The sequence below is a fragment of the Entelurus aequoreus genome, linkage group LG19, assembly GCF_033978785.1.
Source record: "Entelurus aequoreus isolate RoL-2023_Sb linkage group LG19, RoL_Eaeq_v1.1, whole genome shotgun sequence".
Taxonomy (NCBI): Eukaryota; Metazoa; Chordata; class Actinopteri; order Syngnathiformes; family Syngnathidae; genus Entelurus; species Entelurus aequoreus.
Window position 1 is genome coordinate 27,362,462 of NC_084749.1, and position 17,563 is coordinate 27,380,024.

The 17,563-nt window shown below is 41.5% G+C and overlaps 1 protein-coding gene across 1 annotated transcript in view; it reads left to right on the forward strand.

Annotated features, from left to right (window-relative positions):
• Positions 1-17,563, forward strand: part of LOC133635240 (collagen alpha-1(XXIV) chain) — a 251,057-nt gene that overhangs the window by 73,644 nt on the left and 159,850 nt on the right. The window contains exon 5 of the mRNA XM_062028200.1: positions 17,205-17,258. Within this exon, the coding sequence (XP_061884184.1) occupies positions 17,205-17,258 (54 nt within the window). The remainder of the gene's footprint in view (positions 1-17,204; positions 17,259-17,563) is intronic.

The following is a 17,563-nucleotide window of genomic DNA, read 5'->3' on the forward strand; positions in this document are numbered from 1 at the left end:
ACGAAATCCTAGAATTTGTGTTTTATCTTTAACAGTGTGTATTTTGCCCGCTACATGGCTTATCTGTGTACTTGTATCCATAGTTTTGTTTTTAGTATTTACTAATAATTGTATTTTTCTTAAAGCACAGACCAGGATTAGCAACCATAAATCATGAATAACTTAATATAATGTTGATAAAGCTAATTATTTTCTTACCTAATCCTTGATTATGGCAGACTATATGTAATATGGAAAATTGTAAATTGTTCTTTGAGTGCATCAAGAAAAGTCCAATGTGTTTAATACATACTTGCCAACCCTCCCGATTTTCCCGGGAGACTCCCAAATGTCAGTGCCCCTCCCGAAAATCTCCCAGGGCAACCATTCTCCCGGATTTCTCCCGATTTCCACCCGGACAACAATATTGGGGGCGTGCCTTAAAGGCACTGCCTTTAGCGTCCTCTCTCACCTGAAAAGGAGACTATTATATATGTGTCCATTATACATAGGTTTATCTATAACCCATAAAGTAGGCAGGCACGGAGCTATTTCTCAGCGTGTGTTTATTCCAGCCAGCACGTTAATACACTGACACACAACATCCGGATTCCCATCATGCATTGCTTCAAAACTACTAAGAAGAAAAAGAAGTACGCTTGCAAGTTCCAAAATGATTGGAAAAAATAATTTCAGTTCATCCAGGACAGCTCGAAGGGGAAGGGGTATGCTGCCTGCAAATTTTGTAGATCAGACTTCTCTATTGAACACGGTGGCCGAACGGATATACTCATTCATGAACAGATTATTTATATATACAAACCCCGTTTAATATGAGTTGGGAAATTGTGTTAGATGTAAATATAAACAGAATACAATGATTTGCAAATCCTTTTCAACCCATATTCAATTGAATGCACTACAAAGACAACATATTTGATGTTCAAACACATCAACTTTTTTTTTTTTTTGCAAATAATAAATAACTTAGAATTTCATGGCTGCAACACGTGCCAAAGTAGTTGGGAAAGGGCATGTTCACCACTGTGTTACATGGCCTTTCCTCTTAACAACACTCAGTAAACATTTGAGAACTGAGGAGACACATTTTTTAAGCTTTCAAGTGGAATTCTTTCCCATTCTTGCTTGATGTACAGCTTAAGTTGTTCAACAGTCCGGGGGTCTCCGTTGTGGTATTTTAGGCTTCATAATGCGCCACACATTTTCAATGGGAGACAGGTCTGGACTACAGGCAGGCCAGTCTAGTAGCACTCTTTTACGATGAAGCCACGTTGATGTAACACGTGGCTTGGCATTGTCTTGCTGAAATAAGCAGGGGCGTCCATGGTAACGTTGCTTGGATGGCAACATATGTTGCTCCAAAACCTGTATGTACCTTTCAGCATTAATGGTGCCTTCACAGATGTGTAAGTGACCCATGTCTTGGGCACTAATACACCCCCATACCATCACAGATGCTGGCTTTTCAACTTTGCGCCTATAACAATCCGGATGGTTCTTTTCCTCTTTGGTCCAGAGGACACGACGTCCACAGTTTCCAAAAACAATTTGAAATGTGGACTCGTCAGACCACAGAACATATTTCCACTTTGTATCAGTCCATCTTAGATGAGCTCAGGCCCAGCGAAGCCGACGGCGTTTCTGGGTGTTGTTGATAAACAATTTTCGCCTTGCATAGGAGAGTTTTAACTCGCACTTACAGATGTAGCGACCAACTGTAGTTACTGACAGTGCATTTCTGAAGTGTTCCTGAGCCCATGTGGTGATATCCTTTACACACTGATGTCGCTTGTTGATGCAGTACAGCCTGAGGGATGGAAGGGCACAGGCTTAGCTGCTTACGTGCAGTGATTTCTCGAGATTCTCTGAACCCTTTGATGATATTACGGACCGTAGATGGTGAAATCCCTAAATTTCTTGCAATAGCTGGTTGAGAAAGGTTTTTCTTAAACTGTTCAACAATTTGCTCACGCATTTGTTGACAAAGTGGTGACCCTCGCCCCATCCTTGTTTGCGAATGACTGAGCATTACATGGAATCTACTTTTATACCCAATCATGGCACCCACCTGTTCCCAATTAGCCTGCACACCTGTGGGATGTTCCAAATAAGTGTTTGATGAGCATTCCTCAACTTTATCAGTATTCATTGCCACCTTTCCCAACTTCTTTGTCACGTGTTGCTGGCATCACATTCTAAAGTTAATGATTATTGGCAAAAAAAAAAAAGTTTATCAGTTTGAACATCAAATATGTTGTCTTTGTAGTATATTCAACTGAATATGGGTTGAAAATGATTTGCAAATCATTGTATTCCATTTATATTTACATCTAACACAATTTCCCAACTCATATGGAAACAGGGTTTGTATATAAAAATATATATATATATAAGAAATACTTGAAAATATATACACCCCCCGCTACCCTTCCAATTTTTCTACTACCTTTCACGGTGTGTCTGCCCAACCCTAGCTGTGCTTCCGAGTCTGTCCTTTTTTTTGGGACTAGTATTTTTCTGAGTCATGCCACTCTTTGCGAGCTTCCTATTCCTGTCATTAGAAGACTTTATTGACTGCACCTGCCTGAGGTAATGCTACAACAAGTAATGGCTAAATGGGACAAAGGGATCTGGCCAAATAGTTTTTACAGACACCACATCTTGAGAGCCTTTTTTTAATGGGAAATGCTGCATGGAATGAGGAGTGTCTTCTTGGAAATGGGGCTTTGGCTTCGGCGTTTCCCTACCTGTGGTTCTGGTGATGCTCTGGGTCACAATCTGTCCTCCTGCTTGGGTCCCATACTAGTCCTAGGTCCAGTTGCCTCCTATTCGTGCTCTACGGCAGGTCACTGCTGGTTCTGGCTGGGTGGTGATAGCGGAATAGAGCTTTGACCCTTCTCCAAGCCTTGGTCCACCCATTCCTGGCATTGGCTTCACCTTGTCAGTTGAAGATGACTCGCCTTGACTTTTACCAGACCTTCCTTCCCTTGCCAGTTCTTGACAGGGACTTTTAGAATCAGTCTGTGAAAGGGCGGGCTATGCCGGGCAGCTGTGCGACTTGTTGCTGCAGGGAAGGCCCAGCAATCCATCCTTTCTGTTCCAGCTGGGCCCACTCCTGTGTCGGCGGAATGGCTGGAGCTGCTCCTCTGGGCAGTACAGGCTGGACACCTGCTGCTGAGGCGCTTGAGCCATACCTTTCCTGTGGTCTGCACTTATCCTTCTTCTCTCCTCCTTGCCGACCCTACGCTGATCTGCACTCTTCACACCTGGTGTGACTTCGAACTGGGAATATCTGGAATCCGTTCTGGACGTAATTTCCTGTTTGAGACCTTTATTTTGGATTTCTGTTCCTGATCTTCCCATATTTGTATTTAAAATACTTTTTGACTGCACTTTATTGATTTAATCCTACAACAAGAAACAGCTAAACGTGACTGTGATAGTATACAACTCACATTATCTCAAAGGCCTTTAGTGGAAGTTTTTCAGTTCTGCCAGCACCAGTTATACATTTGTGATGTGTTTCTATCAATAAATAGTCAGAACTAGTGTTGTTCCGATACCAAAATATATTTCGGTACTTTTCGGTACTTTTCTAAATAAAGGGGACCACAAAAAATGTCATTATTGGCTTTATTTTAACAAAAAAAATTAGGGTACATTAAACATATGTTTCTTTTTGCAATTTTGTCCCTAAATAAAATAGTGAACAAACAAGACAACTTGTCTTTTAGTAGTAAGTAAACAAACAAAGGCTCCTAATTTAGCTGCTGACATATGCAGTAACATATTGTGTCATTTATCATTCTATTATTTTGTCAAAATTATTAAGGACAAGTGGTAGAAAATGAATTATTAATCTACTTGTTCATTTACTGTTAATATCTGCTTATTTTCTCTTTTAACATGTTCTATCTACACTTCTGTTAAAATGTAATAATCACTTATTCTTCTGTTGTTAGATACTTTACATTAGTTTTGGATGATACCACAAATTTGGGTATGAATCTGATACCAAGTAGTTACAGGATCAGACATTGATCATATTCAAAGTCCTCATGTGTCCAGGGACATATTTCCTGAGTTTATAAACATAATATAAATAATACAAAAATAAGATTTTGTGATGCTAAAAATATCGATGTAATCATAGTAGTATCGACTAGATACGCTCCTGTACTTGGTATCATTACAGTGGATGTTAGGTGTTGATCCACCAATGCCGTTTGTTTATATTGTAGCGTCTCGGAAGAGTTGGTGCTGTAGGGAATTCTGGGAATTTGTTCTGTAGTGTTTATGTTGTGTTGCGGTGCAAATAATCTCCCAAAATGTGTTTGTCATTGTTGTTTAGTGTGGTTTCACTGAATGGCACATATTTATGACAGTGTTAGCGTTGTTCATACGGCCACCCTTAGTGTGACATGTATGGCTGTTAAGTAAGTATGCCTTTCATTCACTTGTGTGTAGAGTATTCAAAGTCAAGATGATTGTTCTTCATAGTCAATGGTTGGACATAGAGAAATCTTGTCTTGACTTTGTCATTTATAGACCATTTATAACACATCCTATGGTATGACTCCGGTATGTTGTGGTAGGTAGTGATGCATGTATAGCTAACACTCTATAACCCTACAGGGATGAAGCCTAAATTAAATGTACTATGTTTGACACCATGGAGACAAGGATCAGTGATTCAGAAGTAGTTACAACACTGCAGACTGTGGATAGACATTAGCCGCTAGCTAGCTAACCATCTACTTAAAGCACCTCTTCCTGAGGGTGTTTCAGTGTTATAACTTCACCTTTATCTTTAGTTATTAAGCCAAAATTTGCCCGTTCTCCCTTTTCTGTTTACACACTGTGTCTGCTTGTAAGTACTCTGTGATTGTACGCTGCCGAACATGCTCGCCGCAAACATGCTCGTCTGCATGAGACGACGTGACGACGGTTGTGGGACCGGTACTTTTTAGAGGCGGTGTAGTACCGAATATTATTTATTAGTATCGCGGTACTATACTAATACCGGTATACCGTACAACCCTAGTCAGAACATAGCTGGTTCTGGCAGCGGACTTTGATTTTATAACAAAGCAAGTCTTGAGATATGTCTTTGTTGTCATGATCTTCATGACAATTGTGGACTTGTGTGGATTTTTCCGTGTGTGTTTGTTTATGTCCAGTGCTGTTAATTTGTAGTTTCACTTTTCCTGTCTGCTCTTGATTGCTGGCTCCCACACCTGTTCCTGGTTGCCAATCAGGCTCCTTTATATGCCGGCCCTGCCTGTCTGTCGGGGATGGGTCATTCCTCTGTTTTGTGCACTTCCTAGCTGTGCATTCGATCATAGTGTTTCTCTTGTTTAATTAGTGCACTTACTAGCTTCATTTGCCCTTTTTGGTATTCATTTTTGTTTTACTTACATTCTGCCTGCCAATCTCCACATTCTTGGGGTTAAGCTGCAAGCACCACTCTCCAATCATTACATATGTACCTCCTCCATTACTCATGCTGGGGGACATAAGACCAGCTGGTAGAAACTAAAACACGTCTACTTGTAAAGGGTTCGGAGAACACATGAAAACCTTTTTATTCATAAGGCCGAGGCTAAGTGTGGCTCGTATTCATTATGTGGTTGAAAGCTGAGGGCGGTGTGCGATGCTGTGGTCTTGTTTCTGCTGGCTCAGCATTGTGCGATGGACCTATTATTCCATTAGCGTTATCAAAGTCTTTGAACTAACGTCCAGCTTCTGCTTGTAGGCATTTGTCATGGAAATAAATGTGGCATTTTTAGGTGCTTTTGTGGCAGTTCCCAACAGTGTCAATAATAACTAATTGTGTGGTCAAGGCTTTAATGAAGGAAAGAGCTGAGGTGAATGTTTATATGTTTGTGGTTCCTTTGTGTTACAATACTATTGTACTAAAATCATTATTTTCCACATTTTGACAATGTAAACCTTTTATTTAAACATTTTTTAGGAATACATTAGAGTAAATCTCAGTTGTTCACAAAGCGAAAATTCACCTGTAATTTATATACCCATCATCTTGATGTTGATGTTTTTCTCCCAATTTTGAATCAACATTAGCAATTAAAGTGACTGTTGTAATAATTACATTAAATTCACCTCCAGAACCCTATCTCTTCAATTGCCGGTTAAAATTAAGCTAAATGCTAAATGCACACTCCAGGTTTAGGCCCTAAATATGCCTCACATACGTTTTGAATGCATTTTTAATAATAAAATGTACAGTGTCGGTACCCACCACTAATAAATGATAACGTTGATTGATAGAACTGCTGGGACAGGAAAAAGTCTAATTTTTTAGCCGGAAATCTGCGGCGGCACTGCAAAAAGTCAGTGTTCAAAAACAAGAAAAAAAATTAAAAAATTAGGGGTATTTTATTTGGACTAAGCAAAATTATCTGCCAATAGAACAAGAACATTTGGCTTGTCAAGACTTTCCAAAACAAGTAAAGTTAAAGCTGCAAGCAGCGATGGAGGGGACCGACTTTGACGGCACATAAAATCCAAACCGGAGCAATAATTAAAACTCTTTCATCAACTTTTAATCAGAAGGGTTCAATCTCTCTCCTGTGCTAGTTTGAAACCGACACGACAAACACGCTCAGAGGAGATAATGTTTGAAAAAAGGTGACCGGTTTTTACAAAACTTTTGTTTTGAAGGGGGAATTGCAAACTTCCTGTTGATTTTTGCTGTGGGTTGTCAGTGAATGAAATATAGGTCTAAGTTAGACCTACATAGAGGTTTTTGTTTCATGTCTCTACGACATTCCTACTGGAAGTTACAGGCAGTTTTGTCTGTGTTTTCTTCCTAGGAGGCGCTAGAGCGCAATTTTGAGTTTTGGGGTTGGGTTTTTTTATTACAACGCAATTTTTGCCAGTCCTGATGTGTGTCCAGTTTGGTGAGTTTTGAAGCATGTTAAGGGGGTCAAATTATAGCTCAAAGAGGCAAAGGTGACTGTTTTTACAAAACTTTTGTTTTGAAGGGGGAATTGCAAACTTCCTGTTGATTTTTGCTGAAGGATGTCAGTGTATGAAATCTAGGTCTAAGTGAGACCTACATAGAGGTTTTTTGTTTCATGTCTCTACGACATTCCTACTGGAAGTTACTGGCAGTTTTGTCTGTGTTTTCTTCCTAGGGGGCGCTAGAGCGCAATTTTGAGTTTTGGGGCTAGGTTTTTTGATTAGATCACATGTTTCGCCAGTCCTGATGTGTGTGTCAACTACGGTGAGTTTTGAAGCATGTTAAGGGGGTCAAATTACAGCTCAAAGAGGTGGCGGTATAATAATAATAAAACCTGACAAATACAATAGGGTCCTCTGTCCCAAAGGGACATTCGATCCCTAATTAGCTAACCTCAATGAACCCAAAATACCTTAAAATAAGTATATTCTCACTAATAACAACTGTACTACTATATGAGAACGTATTTTCTATTGTTTCATTGAAAATAAAACAGCAAAGTCCATTTGGCTGTCATCTGTTTTAATATGAGACACAATTGTGTCAAAGTCATGATTTTTTTTTTTCATGCTTGAAATAAGAATTTATTATTTTAAAAAAATAGTTTTATACTTGAGAGTGTTGATGACACAGCTTTGCAACAGTTGATATTCTAGTTTCAAGCTTGTTTTACTCAATATAGGTCATAAAATCTCAGCAACAAGCTGTAATATCTTACTGAGATAAATTAGGACCAAAACCCTTAAAACAAGTAAAAGACTAACATAAAATCTGCTTAGTGAGAAGAATTATCTTATCAGACAGAAAATAAGCAAATATCACCCTTATTTGAGATATTTAATCTTACTTCGATTTCAGTTTTTGCAGTGTGTGAAGGTGGCTGCATCGCTGCAAGTTTTGACGCCAGATTTTAAGAAAGAAAGACTGACTGTCAGTGTATAAATTATTGTTACTAGAGTGACACACACACAGCAACTTACATGGACACCATGTCATTACACTGTATGTACCTACTTTATGATGTAAATAAATATTTTAAAATTTATTATTATATATTTTTCAATCATCACCGATTAAGGATGGATGAGATGTTTTCTGCTGAAAAAAAATCAGCCAATTTTTTAAGAAAACAAAAATATTATTTATTCCACAAACTAAGACACTTGTTATCGCGGGGTCGCAAATGCTGAATTGTGATTATATTGGGATCTACTTTCTTTTCCTAAATTTTTTCCAGCATGTTAGCTATATACAGTATCACTGTACATACATGTATCAGAGCCAGAAAACAGTAACAGAATTTTCGGCACCAATTCATACAAACATAATTGTTTTGCAATAAAGGTGTATGAGGTTAGGCAACTTTTGTTTTGTTCTTTGTACAATGTATTATTCTTTACATACATACATCAAGGAATTAATGTATTTTCTAATGAGTTTATTATGATTTCAAAGTAATGGCCATACTGTCCTAAAAACAATATTTCCTTTTAATTATATAAACAAAATAAATAAACAATCAAACATACCGTAAGTCTTATTTCTTGCAAATTACCGGTAAGTTCAAGTAATGTTTTTTTTAATATAGAGTATCTCACAAAACGAGTACACCCCTCACATTTCAGAATTGTATTTCCACACATTTTCAAGGGACACTACTGTATTAAAAACTTGGATATACAAAACCCAAAACCAGTTAAGTTGGTACGTTTTGTAAATTGTAAATAAAAACAGAATACAATGATTTGCAAATCCTTTTCAACTTATATTCAATTGAATAGACTGCAAAGACAAGATATTTAATGTTCGAACTGAGAAACTTTATTTTTGTTTGCAAGTAATCATTAACTTAGAATTTAATGGCAGCAACACATTGCAAACAAGTTGGCACAGGGGCATTTTTACCACTGGGTTACATGGCCTTTCCTTTTAACAACACTCAGTAAACGTTTGGGAACTAAGGAGACCAGTTTTTGAAGCTTTCTTGGTGGAATTATTTCCCAATCTTGCTTGATGTACAGCTTAAGTTGTTCAACAATCTGTTGTGGTATTTTAGGCTTCATATTGCTCCACACATTTTCAATGGGAGACAGGTCTGGACTACAGGCAGGCCAGTCTAGTACGCACACTCTTTTACTATGAAGCCACGCCGTTGTAACACGTGACTTGGCATTGTCTTGCTGAAATAAGCAGGGGCGTCCATGATAACGTTGCTTGGATGGCAACATATGTTGCTCCAAAACCTGTATGTACCATCCATCCATCCATCTATCTTCAACCGCTTATCCGGAATCGGGTCGCGGGGACAGCAGCTCCAGCAAAGACCCCCAGACTTCCCTCTCCAGAGCAACATTTGCGACTTCCTCCTGGGGAATCCCGAAGCTTTCCCAGGCCAGAGAGGAGATGTAATCCCCCCATCTGGTCCTTGGCCTGCCGCGGGGCCTCCTCCCAGTGGGACGTGCAACGAGGACCTCCCTAGGGAGACGCTCGTGAGGCATCCGCACGAGATGCCCGAACCACCTAAGCTGGCTCCTTTCCAAGCGAAGGAGCAGCGGCTCTACTCCGAGTCTCTCTCGGGTGACTGCACTTCTCACCCTATCTCTAAGGGAGATGCCAGCCACCCTTCTGAGGAAACTCATTTTGGCCGCTTGTATCCGCGATCTTATTCTTTCGGTCATTACCCACACTTCATGACCATAGGTGAGAGTAGGAATGTAGATAGCTCGGTAGACCGAGAGCTTTGCCTTCTGGCTCAGCTCCCGTTTCGTCACAACAGTGCGGCAGAGAGACTGCAATACTGCCCCAGCTACTCCGATTCTCCGGCTGATTTCCTTCTCCATCTTTCCCTCACTCGTGAACAAGACCCCGAGATACTTAAACTCCTCCACCTGGGACAGAGTCCTGTCCCTTACCCGGACTGTACAAACCATCGGTTTCCTGCTGAGAACCATGGCCTCAGATTTGGAGATGCTGATCCTCATTCCAGCCGCTGAACACTCGGCTGCGAACCGATCCAGTGAGAGCTGAAGGTCACGAACCGAAGGTGCCATCAGGACCACATCATCTGCAAACAGCAGTGACGCAACCTTTAGCCCCCCGAGACGTATACCCTCTCCGCCATGGCCACAACTCCGCCTAGAAATCCTGTCCATGAAAATCACAAACAGGATAGGTGACAGAGCGCAGCCCTGGCGGAGACCAACCCCCACTGGAAACGGATCCGACTTACATCCAAGCACCCGGACACAACTCTCGCTTTGGTTGTACAGAGATTGGATGGCCCTCAGCAGGGTTCCCCTCACTCCGTACTCCCTCAGCACCTCCCACAAGATCTCCCGAGGGACGCGGTCATACGCCTTCTCCAAATCCACAAAACACATGTAGACTGGATAGGCATACTCCCAGGCCCTCTCCAGGATTCCTGCAAGCGTAAAGAGTTGGTCAGTTGTTCCACGACCAGGACGGAATCCACATTGCTCCTCTTGAATCTGAGGTTCGACTATCGGCCGGACCCTCCTTTCCAGTACCTTGGCGTAAACTTTCCCAGGGAGGCTGAGTAGTGTGATACCCCTGTAATTAGCACACACCCTCTGGTCCCCCTTTTTGAAAAGGGGAACCACCACCCCAGTCTGCCACTCCCTCGGCACTGTCCCAGACTTCCACGCAATGTTGAAAAGGCGTATCAACCAAGACAGCCCATCAACACCCAGAGCCTTCAGCATTTCTGGACGGATCTCATCAACCCCCGGAGCTTTGCCACTGTGAGTTGTCTAACTACCTCAGTGACTTCACTCCGAGAGATCGACGTCGATCCCCCATCATCCTCAGGCCCTGCTCCTATCAGGGAGGGTGTGTCTGATGTATTTGGGTTCAGGAGTTCCTCAAAGTGCTCTTTCCAACGCCCCACGACTTCCTCACTTGAAGTCAGCAAAGTCCCATCCTTGCCGTACACAGCTTGGATGGTTCCCTGCTTCCCCCTCCTGAGGTGCCGTATGGTCTTCCAGAACAGCTTTGGTGCCGCCCGATAGTCCTTCTCCATGGATTCCCCGAACTGCTCCCACACCCTCTGCTTAGCCTCGTCCACAGCCACGGCCGCTGCCCTTCGGGCCCGTCGGTACCTTGCAACTGCCTCCGGAGTCCCCTGGGATAACATACCCCGGTAGGACTCCTTCTTCAGTCGGACGGCTTCCCTGACCACCACTGTCCACCAGGGTGTTCGAGGGTTACCGCCCCTTGAGGCACCTAAGACCTTCTGGCCACAGCTCGCATCTGCAGCTTTAGCAATAGAGGCTTTGAACATTGCCCATTCCTGTTCAATGTCCCCAACCTCCACAGGGATGGCAGAGAAGTCCCGCCGGAGGTGGGAGTTGAAGTCCTTCCGGACAGAGGACTCCTCCAAACGTTCCCAGTTCACCCGCACTACACGCTTGGGTTTGCCAGGTCTGTCCAGAGGTTTCCCCCGCCATCTAACCCAACTCACCACCAGATGGTGATCAGTTGACAGTTCAGCCCCTCTCTTCACCCGAGTGTCCAAAACATACGGCCTCAGATCAGCTGATACGATTACAAAATCGATCATTGATCTTTGGCCTAGGGTGCTCTGGTACCAGGTACACCTATGAGCATCCTTATGCTTGAACATGTTGTTTGTTATCGCAAGTCCGTGACTAGCACAGAAGTCCAATAACAATCCACCACTCAGGTTCAGATCAGGGAGACCGTTCCTCCCAATCACGCCAGTCCAAGTATCACTGTCATTGCCCACGTGCGCGTTGAAGTCCCCCAGCAAGACTATGGAATCCCCTGCCGGCGCCCCATACAGGACCCCATGCAAGGTATCCAAGAAGGCTGAATACTCTGAACTCCTGTTTGGTGCATATGCACAAACAACAGTCAGAGTTTTCCCCCCTCCAACCCTAAGGCGAAGGGAGGCGACCCTCTTGTCCACTGGGGTGAACTCCAACGTACAGGCACTCAGCCGGGGACTCGTGAGTATCCCCACACCCGCCTGTGCCCTCACACCCTGAGCAACTCCAGAAGTGAACAAGGTCCATCCCTTGTCCAGGAGTGTGGTTTCAGAGCCCTTGCTATGCGTAGAGGTAAGCCCCACCAGATCCAACCGGTAGCGCTCCACCTCTCGCACCAGCTCAGGCTCCTTCCCCACCAGCGTAGAGACGTTCCACGTCCCGAAAGTCAGCCTCTGCTGCCCCGAATTGGTCCGTCTGGAGCCTCCACTTTCATCGCCATCCACTTGGCAGCGCACCCGACCCCACTGGTTCCGACCGCGGGTGGTGGGCCCACGTGGCAGAGAAGATGGTGTGTCCACGTAGCTTCTTCGGGCTGTGCCCGGCCGGGCTCCGTGGCAAGCCCGGCCACCAGGCGCTCGCTGACGAGCCCTACCTCCGGGCCTAGCTCCGGAGGAGGGCCCCGGGTAACGCATCCTCTTTTAGTGTAGTTCATGGGGGGTATCGTAACCCTGATGGGGGGGGCATTCGGGTGCTACACCTTGCCCAAGGGTGACCCGGAACTATGTAAGGCAGGGGCGTTCAACTCCCTGAGGCTTAATACAAGCCCAAATACCTTTATGTACCTTTCAGTATTAATGGCGCCTTCACAGATGTGTACGTTACCCATGCCTTGGGCACTAATACACCCCCATACCATCACAGATGCTGGCTTTTTAACTTTGCGCCTATAACAATCCGGATGACCACAAAACACTTTTCCACTTTGTATCAGTCCATCTTAGATGAGCTCGGGCCCAGCGAAACCGGCAGCGTTTCTGGGTGTTGTTGATAAATGGCTTTCGCTTTGCATAGTAGAGTTTTAACTTGCACTTAGAGGTGTAGCGACCAACTGTAGTTACTGACAGTGGTTTTCTGAAGTGTTCCTGAGCCCATGTGGTGATATCCTATCGCTTTTTGATGCAGTACCGCCTGAGGGATCGGAGGTCCGTAATATCATTGCTTACGTGCAGTGATTTCTCCAAAATCTCTGAACCTTTTGATGATATTATGGACCGTAGATGGTGAAATCCCTAAATTCCTTGCAATAGCTTGTTGAGAAATGTTGTTCCTAAACTGTTTGACAATTTGCTCACGCATTTGTTCACAAAGTGGTGAACCTCGCCCCATCCTTGTTTGTGAATGACTGAGCATTTCATGGAAGCTGCTTTTATACCCAATCATGGCACCCACCTGTTCCCAATTAGCCTGTTCACCTGTGGGATGTTCCAGATAAGTGTTTGATGAGCATTCCTCAACTTTCTCAGTCTTTTTTATCACTTGTGCCAGCTTTTTGAAACATGTTGCAGGCATCAAATTCCAAATGAGCTAGAATTTGCAAAAAATAACAACGTTTTCCAGTTCGAACGTTAAGTATCTTGTCTTTGCAGTCTATTCAATTGAATATAGGTTGAAAAGGATTTGCACATTATTGTATTCTGATTTTATTTACAATTTACACAACGTGCTAACTTCACTGGTTTTGGGTTTTGTACTTTAGAGTATTATGGATTGGATTTACTATAGTAAATATTCACTATCAACTGAAAATTACTCAAAAGTCTGGCAACTCAAGTGTATACCACTAATGATGTACTAACCACAAGACGAGTGCAAGATGCCCAAATGTCCACCAGCTCCATGATGTCATCGTAGAGGAGTGGAGGTGTATTCCAAAAACAACCAAAGCAGTTCAGGTGAAATCATCTCCCGATAGGTTTAAGTTATGATACATAACAATGGTGCTCACACTAAATATTAACACTGTGGTCACAATTTCGACATGGTGACTGTGACGTGTACTCACTTGTGCTGCCAGCTATTTAAAAAATAAAAGATGTGTTTAGTTATTTTTCGAAGACACATCTTCTGAAAATACACTGAGGAAAAAAAACCATTTATAAATACATATTTATATGATTTTACTGTATGTTTTAATATACTTGAGTATACAGTAATTCTTGCAATAATATGCTTTTGCATTTTGTATGGAAAGTTAGGGAAGTTTTGGAAACCAGGTTTTGAATTACCGACACTGAACATGCAAATGATGAATGAGATATTCCTTCCAAGCTCTTGGCTGTTGTAGAAAGGAAGCCTGGCCTGTAAGCAGCAGGGATACAGATGTGCAGGAATGTAGAATATTTATAGTGTGTGGCTCTGTGTGTCTTTCTGTGTGGAAGTGTGTCTGTGCTTGTGCAGTTGTATTTTAATACTCGCATACCTGAAGATAAAAGATGAGATGCCTTAGGTACACAAACAACTAATGTGATTCAAGAAGTAGTTTAATGGGAATTTTGATATCTAGTTACTTTTTGTTTTAGCATGTTATGTCTACATTTCTGTTCAAATGTAATAAACACTTATTCTTCTGTTGTTTGGATACTTAGGTGATATTACAAATTTGGGTATCGATGCAATACCAAGTAGTTACAGGGTCATACATTGGTCATAATTAAGAGTTATCATGTGTCCAGGGACATATTTACTGAGTTTATAAACAATAAAAAATGAAAGAAGATTTTGTCATAATAAAAATTATCAAATTTAATCATTGTACCGTATTTTTCGGACTATAAGTCGCAGTTTTTTTCATAGTTTGGCCGGGGGTGCGACTTATACTCAGGAGCGACTTATGTGTGAAATTATTAACACATTACCGTAAAATATCAAATAATATCATTTAGCTCATTCACGTAAGAGACTAGACGTATAGGATGTCATCGGATTTAGCGATTAGGAGTGACAGATTGTTTGGTAAACGTATAGCATGTTCTATATGTTATAGTTATTTGAACGACTCTTACCATAATATGTTACGTTAACATACCAGGCACGTTCTCAGTTGGTTATTTATGCGTCTTATAACGTACACTTATTCAGCCTGTTGTTCACTATTCTTTATTTATTTTGAATTGCCTTTCAAATGTCTATTCTTGGTGTTGGGTTTTATCAAATAAATTTCCCCAAAAAATGCGATTTATACTCCAGTGCGACTTATATATGTTTTTTTCCTTCTTTATTATGCATTTTCGGCCGGTGCGACTTATACTCCGGAGCGACTTATACTCCGAAAAATACGGTAGTAGCGACTACAAACGGCCCTTGTTCTTGGTATTGTTACAATCTATTTGTGTAGATCCTCCCATTTGATTACATTCAGGAGCGCTTGCTTGCTGTTAGCGGTTAGCTATTGTATCCTCCTATGGTGTGTCGTGAAGCATGTTTAGCTATTCCTCGTCCTGCAGGGATGATACTTGTAAGACACTTACTTTATTTGTCACTATGAAGGTGATGATTCGTGATTTAGAAGTAGCTAAAACACTGTGGAGGGACGTTAGCCCCTAGCTAGCTATGGTTTAAAGCACCGCTTGCAGTGCAGCATTTCAGTGTTCATAGCTTCTCTTTTAATCATTAGTTTTAAAGCTAAAATATGTACATTCTCCCTCTTCTGTCTTAGAAAGTACCAGTATTTTTAATACTTTAATACTACCACGAATTGATTAATGTGGACCCCGACTTAAACAAGTTGAAAAACTTATTCGGGTGTTACCATTTAGTGGTCAATTGTACTGAATATGTACTGTACTGTGCAATCTACTAATAAAAGTCTCAATCAATCAATCAAAGCCCTATTTAATTCATTAGTACCCTAATACTTTATTAGTACCGGTATACTGTATAATCCTAATTTGGACGCGAGGCAATTAAAAGTGCTTGACAGATGCATACAATCACAAGAAGACAAATAACATCAAGATCATAAAAATAAAATGATCATAAAAGTAATCCTAATTCAATTGAAATCCTTATATGTGTTAATCAAATAATTTCAGTTGTCATATGCACAGTTAAATGTGTTTTCATCCTAGATGTAAACATTACCACCGCTGAGGCCTGTCTCACATTCTCTGGAAGATATCCAGATTTTAAGAGTATAAAACTAAAATGCAGTCTCATCGAGTTTCGTCCTTATTCTGGGCTGGAGCAGGAGACCATTTCCTGAGGTTCTCAGATGGTTCATATGGTTCTAGCATGTCAGAGATGTACTATAGTGCAAAACCATGAAAAGATTTGTAAACAAGCAGAACTGTTTTATAGTATGTTATGTGTGTGACAGGATGACAGTGCAGTGACCTAAGCATCAGACTAATATAGTTTTACCTGGTTCTAGTCGGGACTCGAGCAGCAACATTGCAGTAGTCTAACCTGCTGGTGACAAAGACATGGATTATTTTTTCCAAGTCTTATTTAGACATAATTGCTCTTATTTGGTGATTTTTTAGGGTGGTAAAAAGCTAATGATGTTATTGACCTAATGTGGCTGTTAAAGATCAAGTCTGAGTCCATTATTAGCCCGAGATTACTAACCTGGTTATTGGGTTTCAGAAAAAGGGTTTTCATGTTTTCTCTTTGCTTCTGTGGGCCGTAGACAAGGAGAATTGTATCTGAAGAAAATTGTTTTGCATCCGCATACTGGTCTGGTGCAATGACAAAGGGAATCAACAGGCCAGTGGTAGGACACACTGTAGCTGTGTAACAGCATGTACAGGTTAAACAATAAGGGTCTCAGGATTGACCCCTGAGGAACCCCACAGGTCATAGCTATTTGGTCAGAGACCCAGTTACCAATTCCAACAGAATACATCCTGTGATCAAGATAGGACTTGAAGTCTTGAACCATAATTAGCTGTTGACTGAACATCTCACACTCCAATACATGTTACCTATGTTTTACAATATATTTATATATATACAGTATACCTAACCCTAAACAGCTGAACACGTGTTTCATCAAAGTATGACTTAACATGACCTTGTTATCATCATATTTGTAATGTTTCATATGCTGTATACAACATCACTTATCCATCACTACAAATAAAGTAGTTTCTTGTGATATACTGTATCATAACCTCTAATTATCTGTCGGTATTATTGACGTCTGGGATCATTTCTGATGACAGACTTTGCGTGCTCTGATATCATCATTAAATGCAACTGTAAATGTATGATAATAATAGTTTCCTTGTTTAGGAAAGCATGTTATTAATTTGAGGTGATATCACCCATTCTGGATGTTTCCAAAAGCATACCGCAAGCATACCCTCATGAAGCAGCTGGTATTTATCATGAGTCATCTTTTATTCTGTACTGTTATCAGTGACCAAAGATAACATTGTGTATTTAACATGTTATTTCTTACAATGTTTCAGGGTCCTGATGGACCACATGGAAAACCTGGACCAGCAGGACCACCTGGAACCAAGGTGAGTGGCCACCTTCAATCGTGGTTAAATGGTGTCTTGACAGGGTTCTGCTTCATATCTGGAGGGGAACGAGTCAAATGGCTTCACTCAGAGTAGAGGACCTAAGCCAGGAATCACTTGTCATTTTTAGCACCCTCATGTCTTCACAGAAATAATATCTAATATTTGACTTTAATATAGCTTTAAAATACTAATTACAGTACATTGGGAGTTTTTTAACTTACCTTTGCAGTTCATTGTCATATATGACTTGTTTTTCCGGTGAGTTAACCATTGTTGCACAGCTCGACCTGTCAATCACCCAA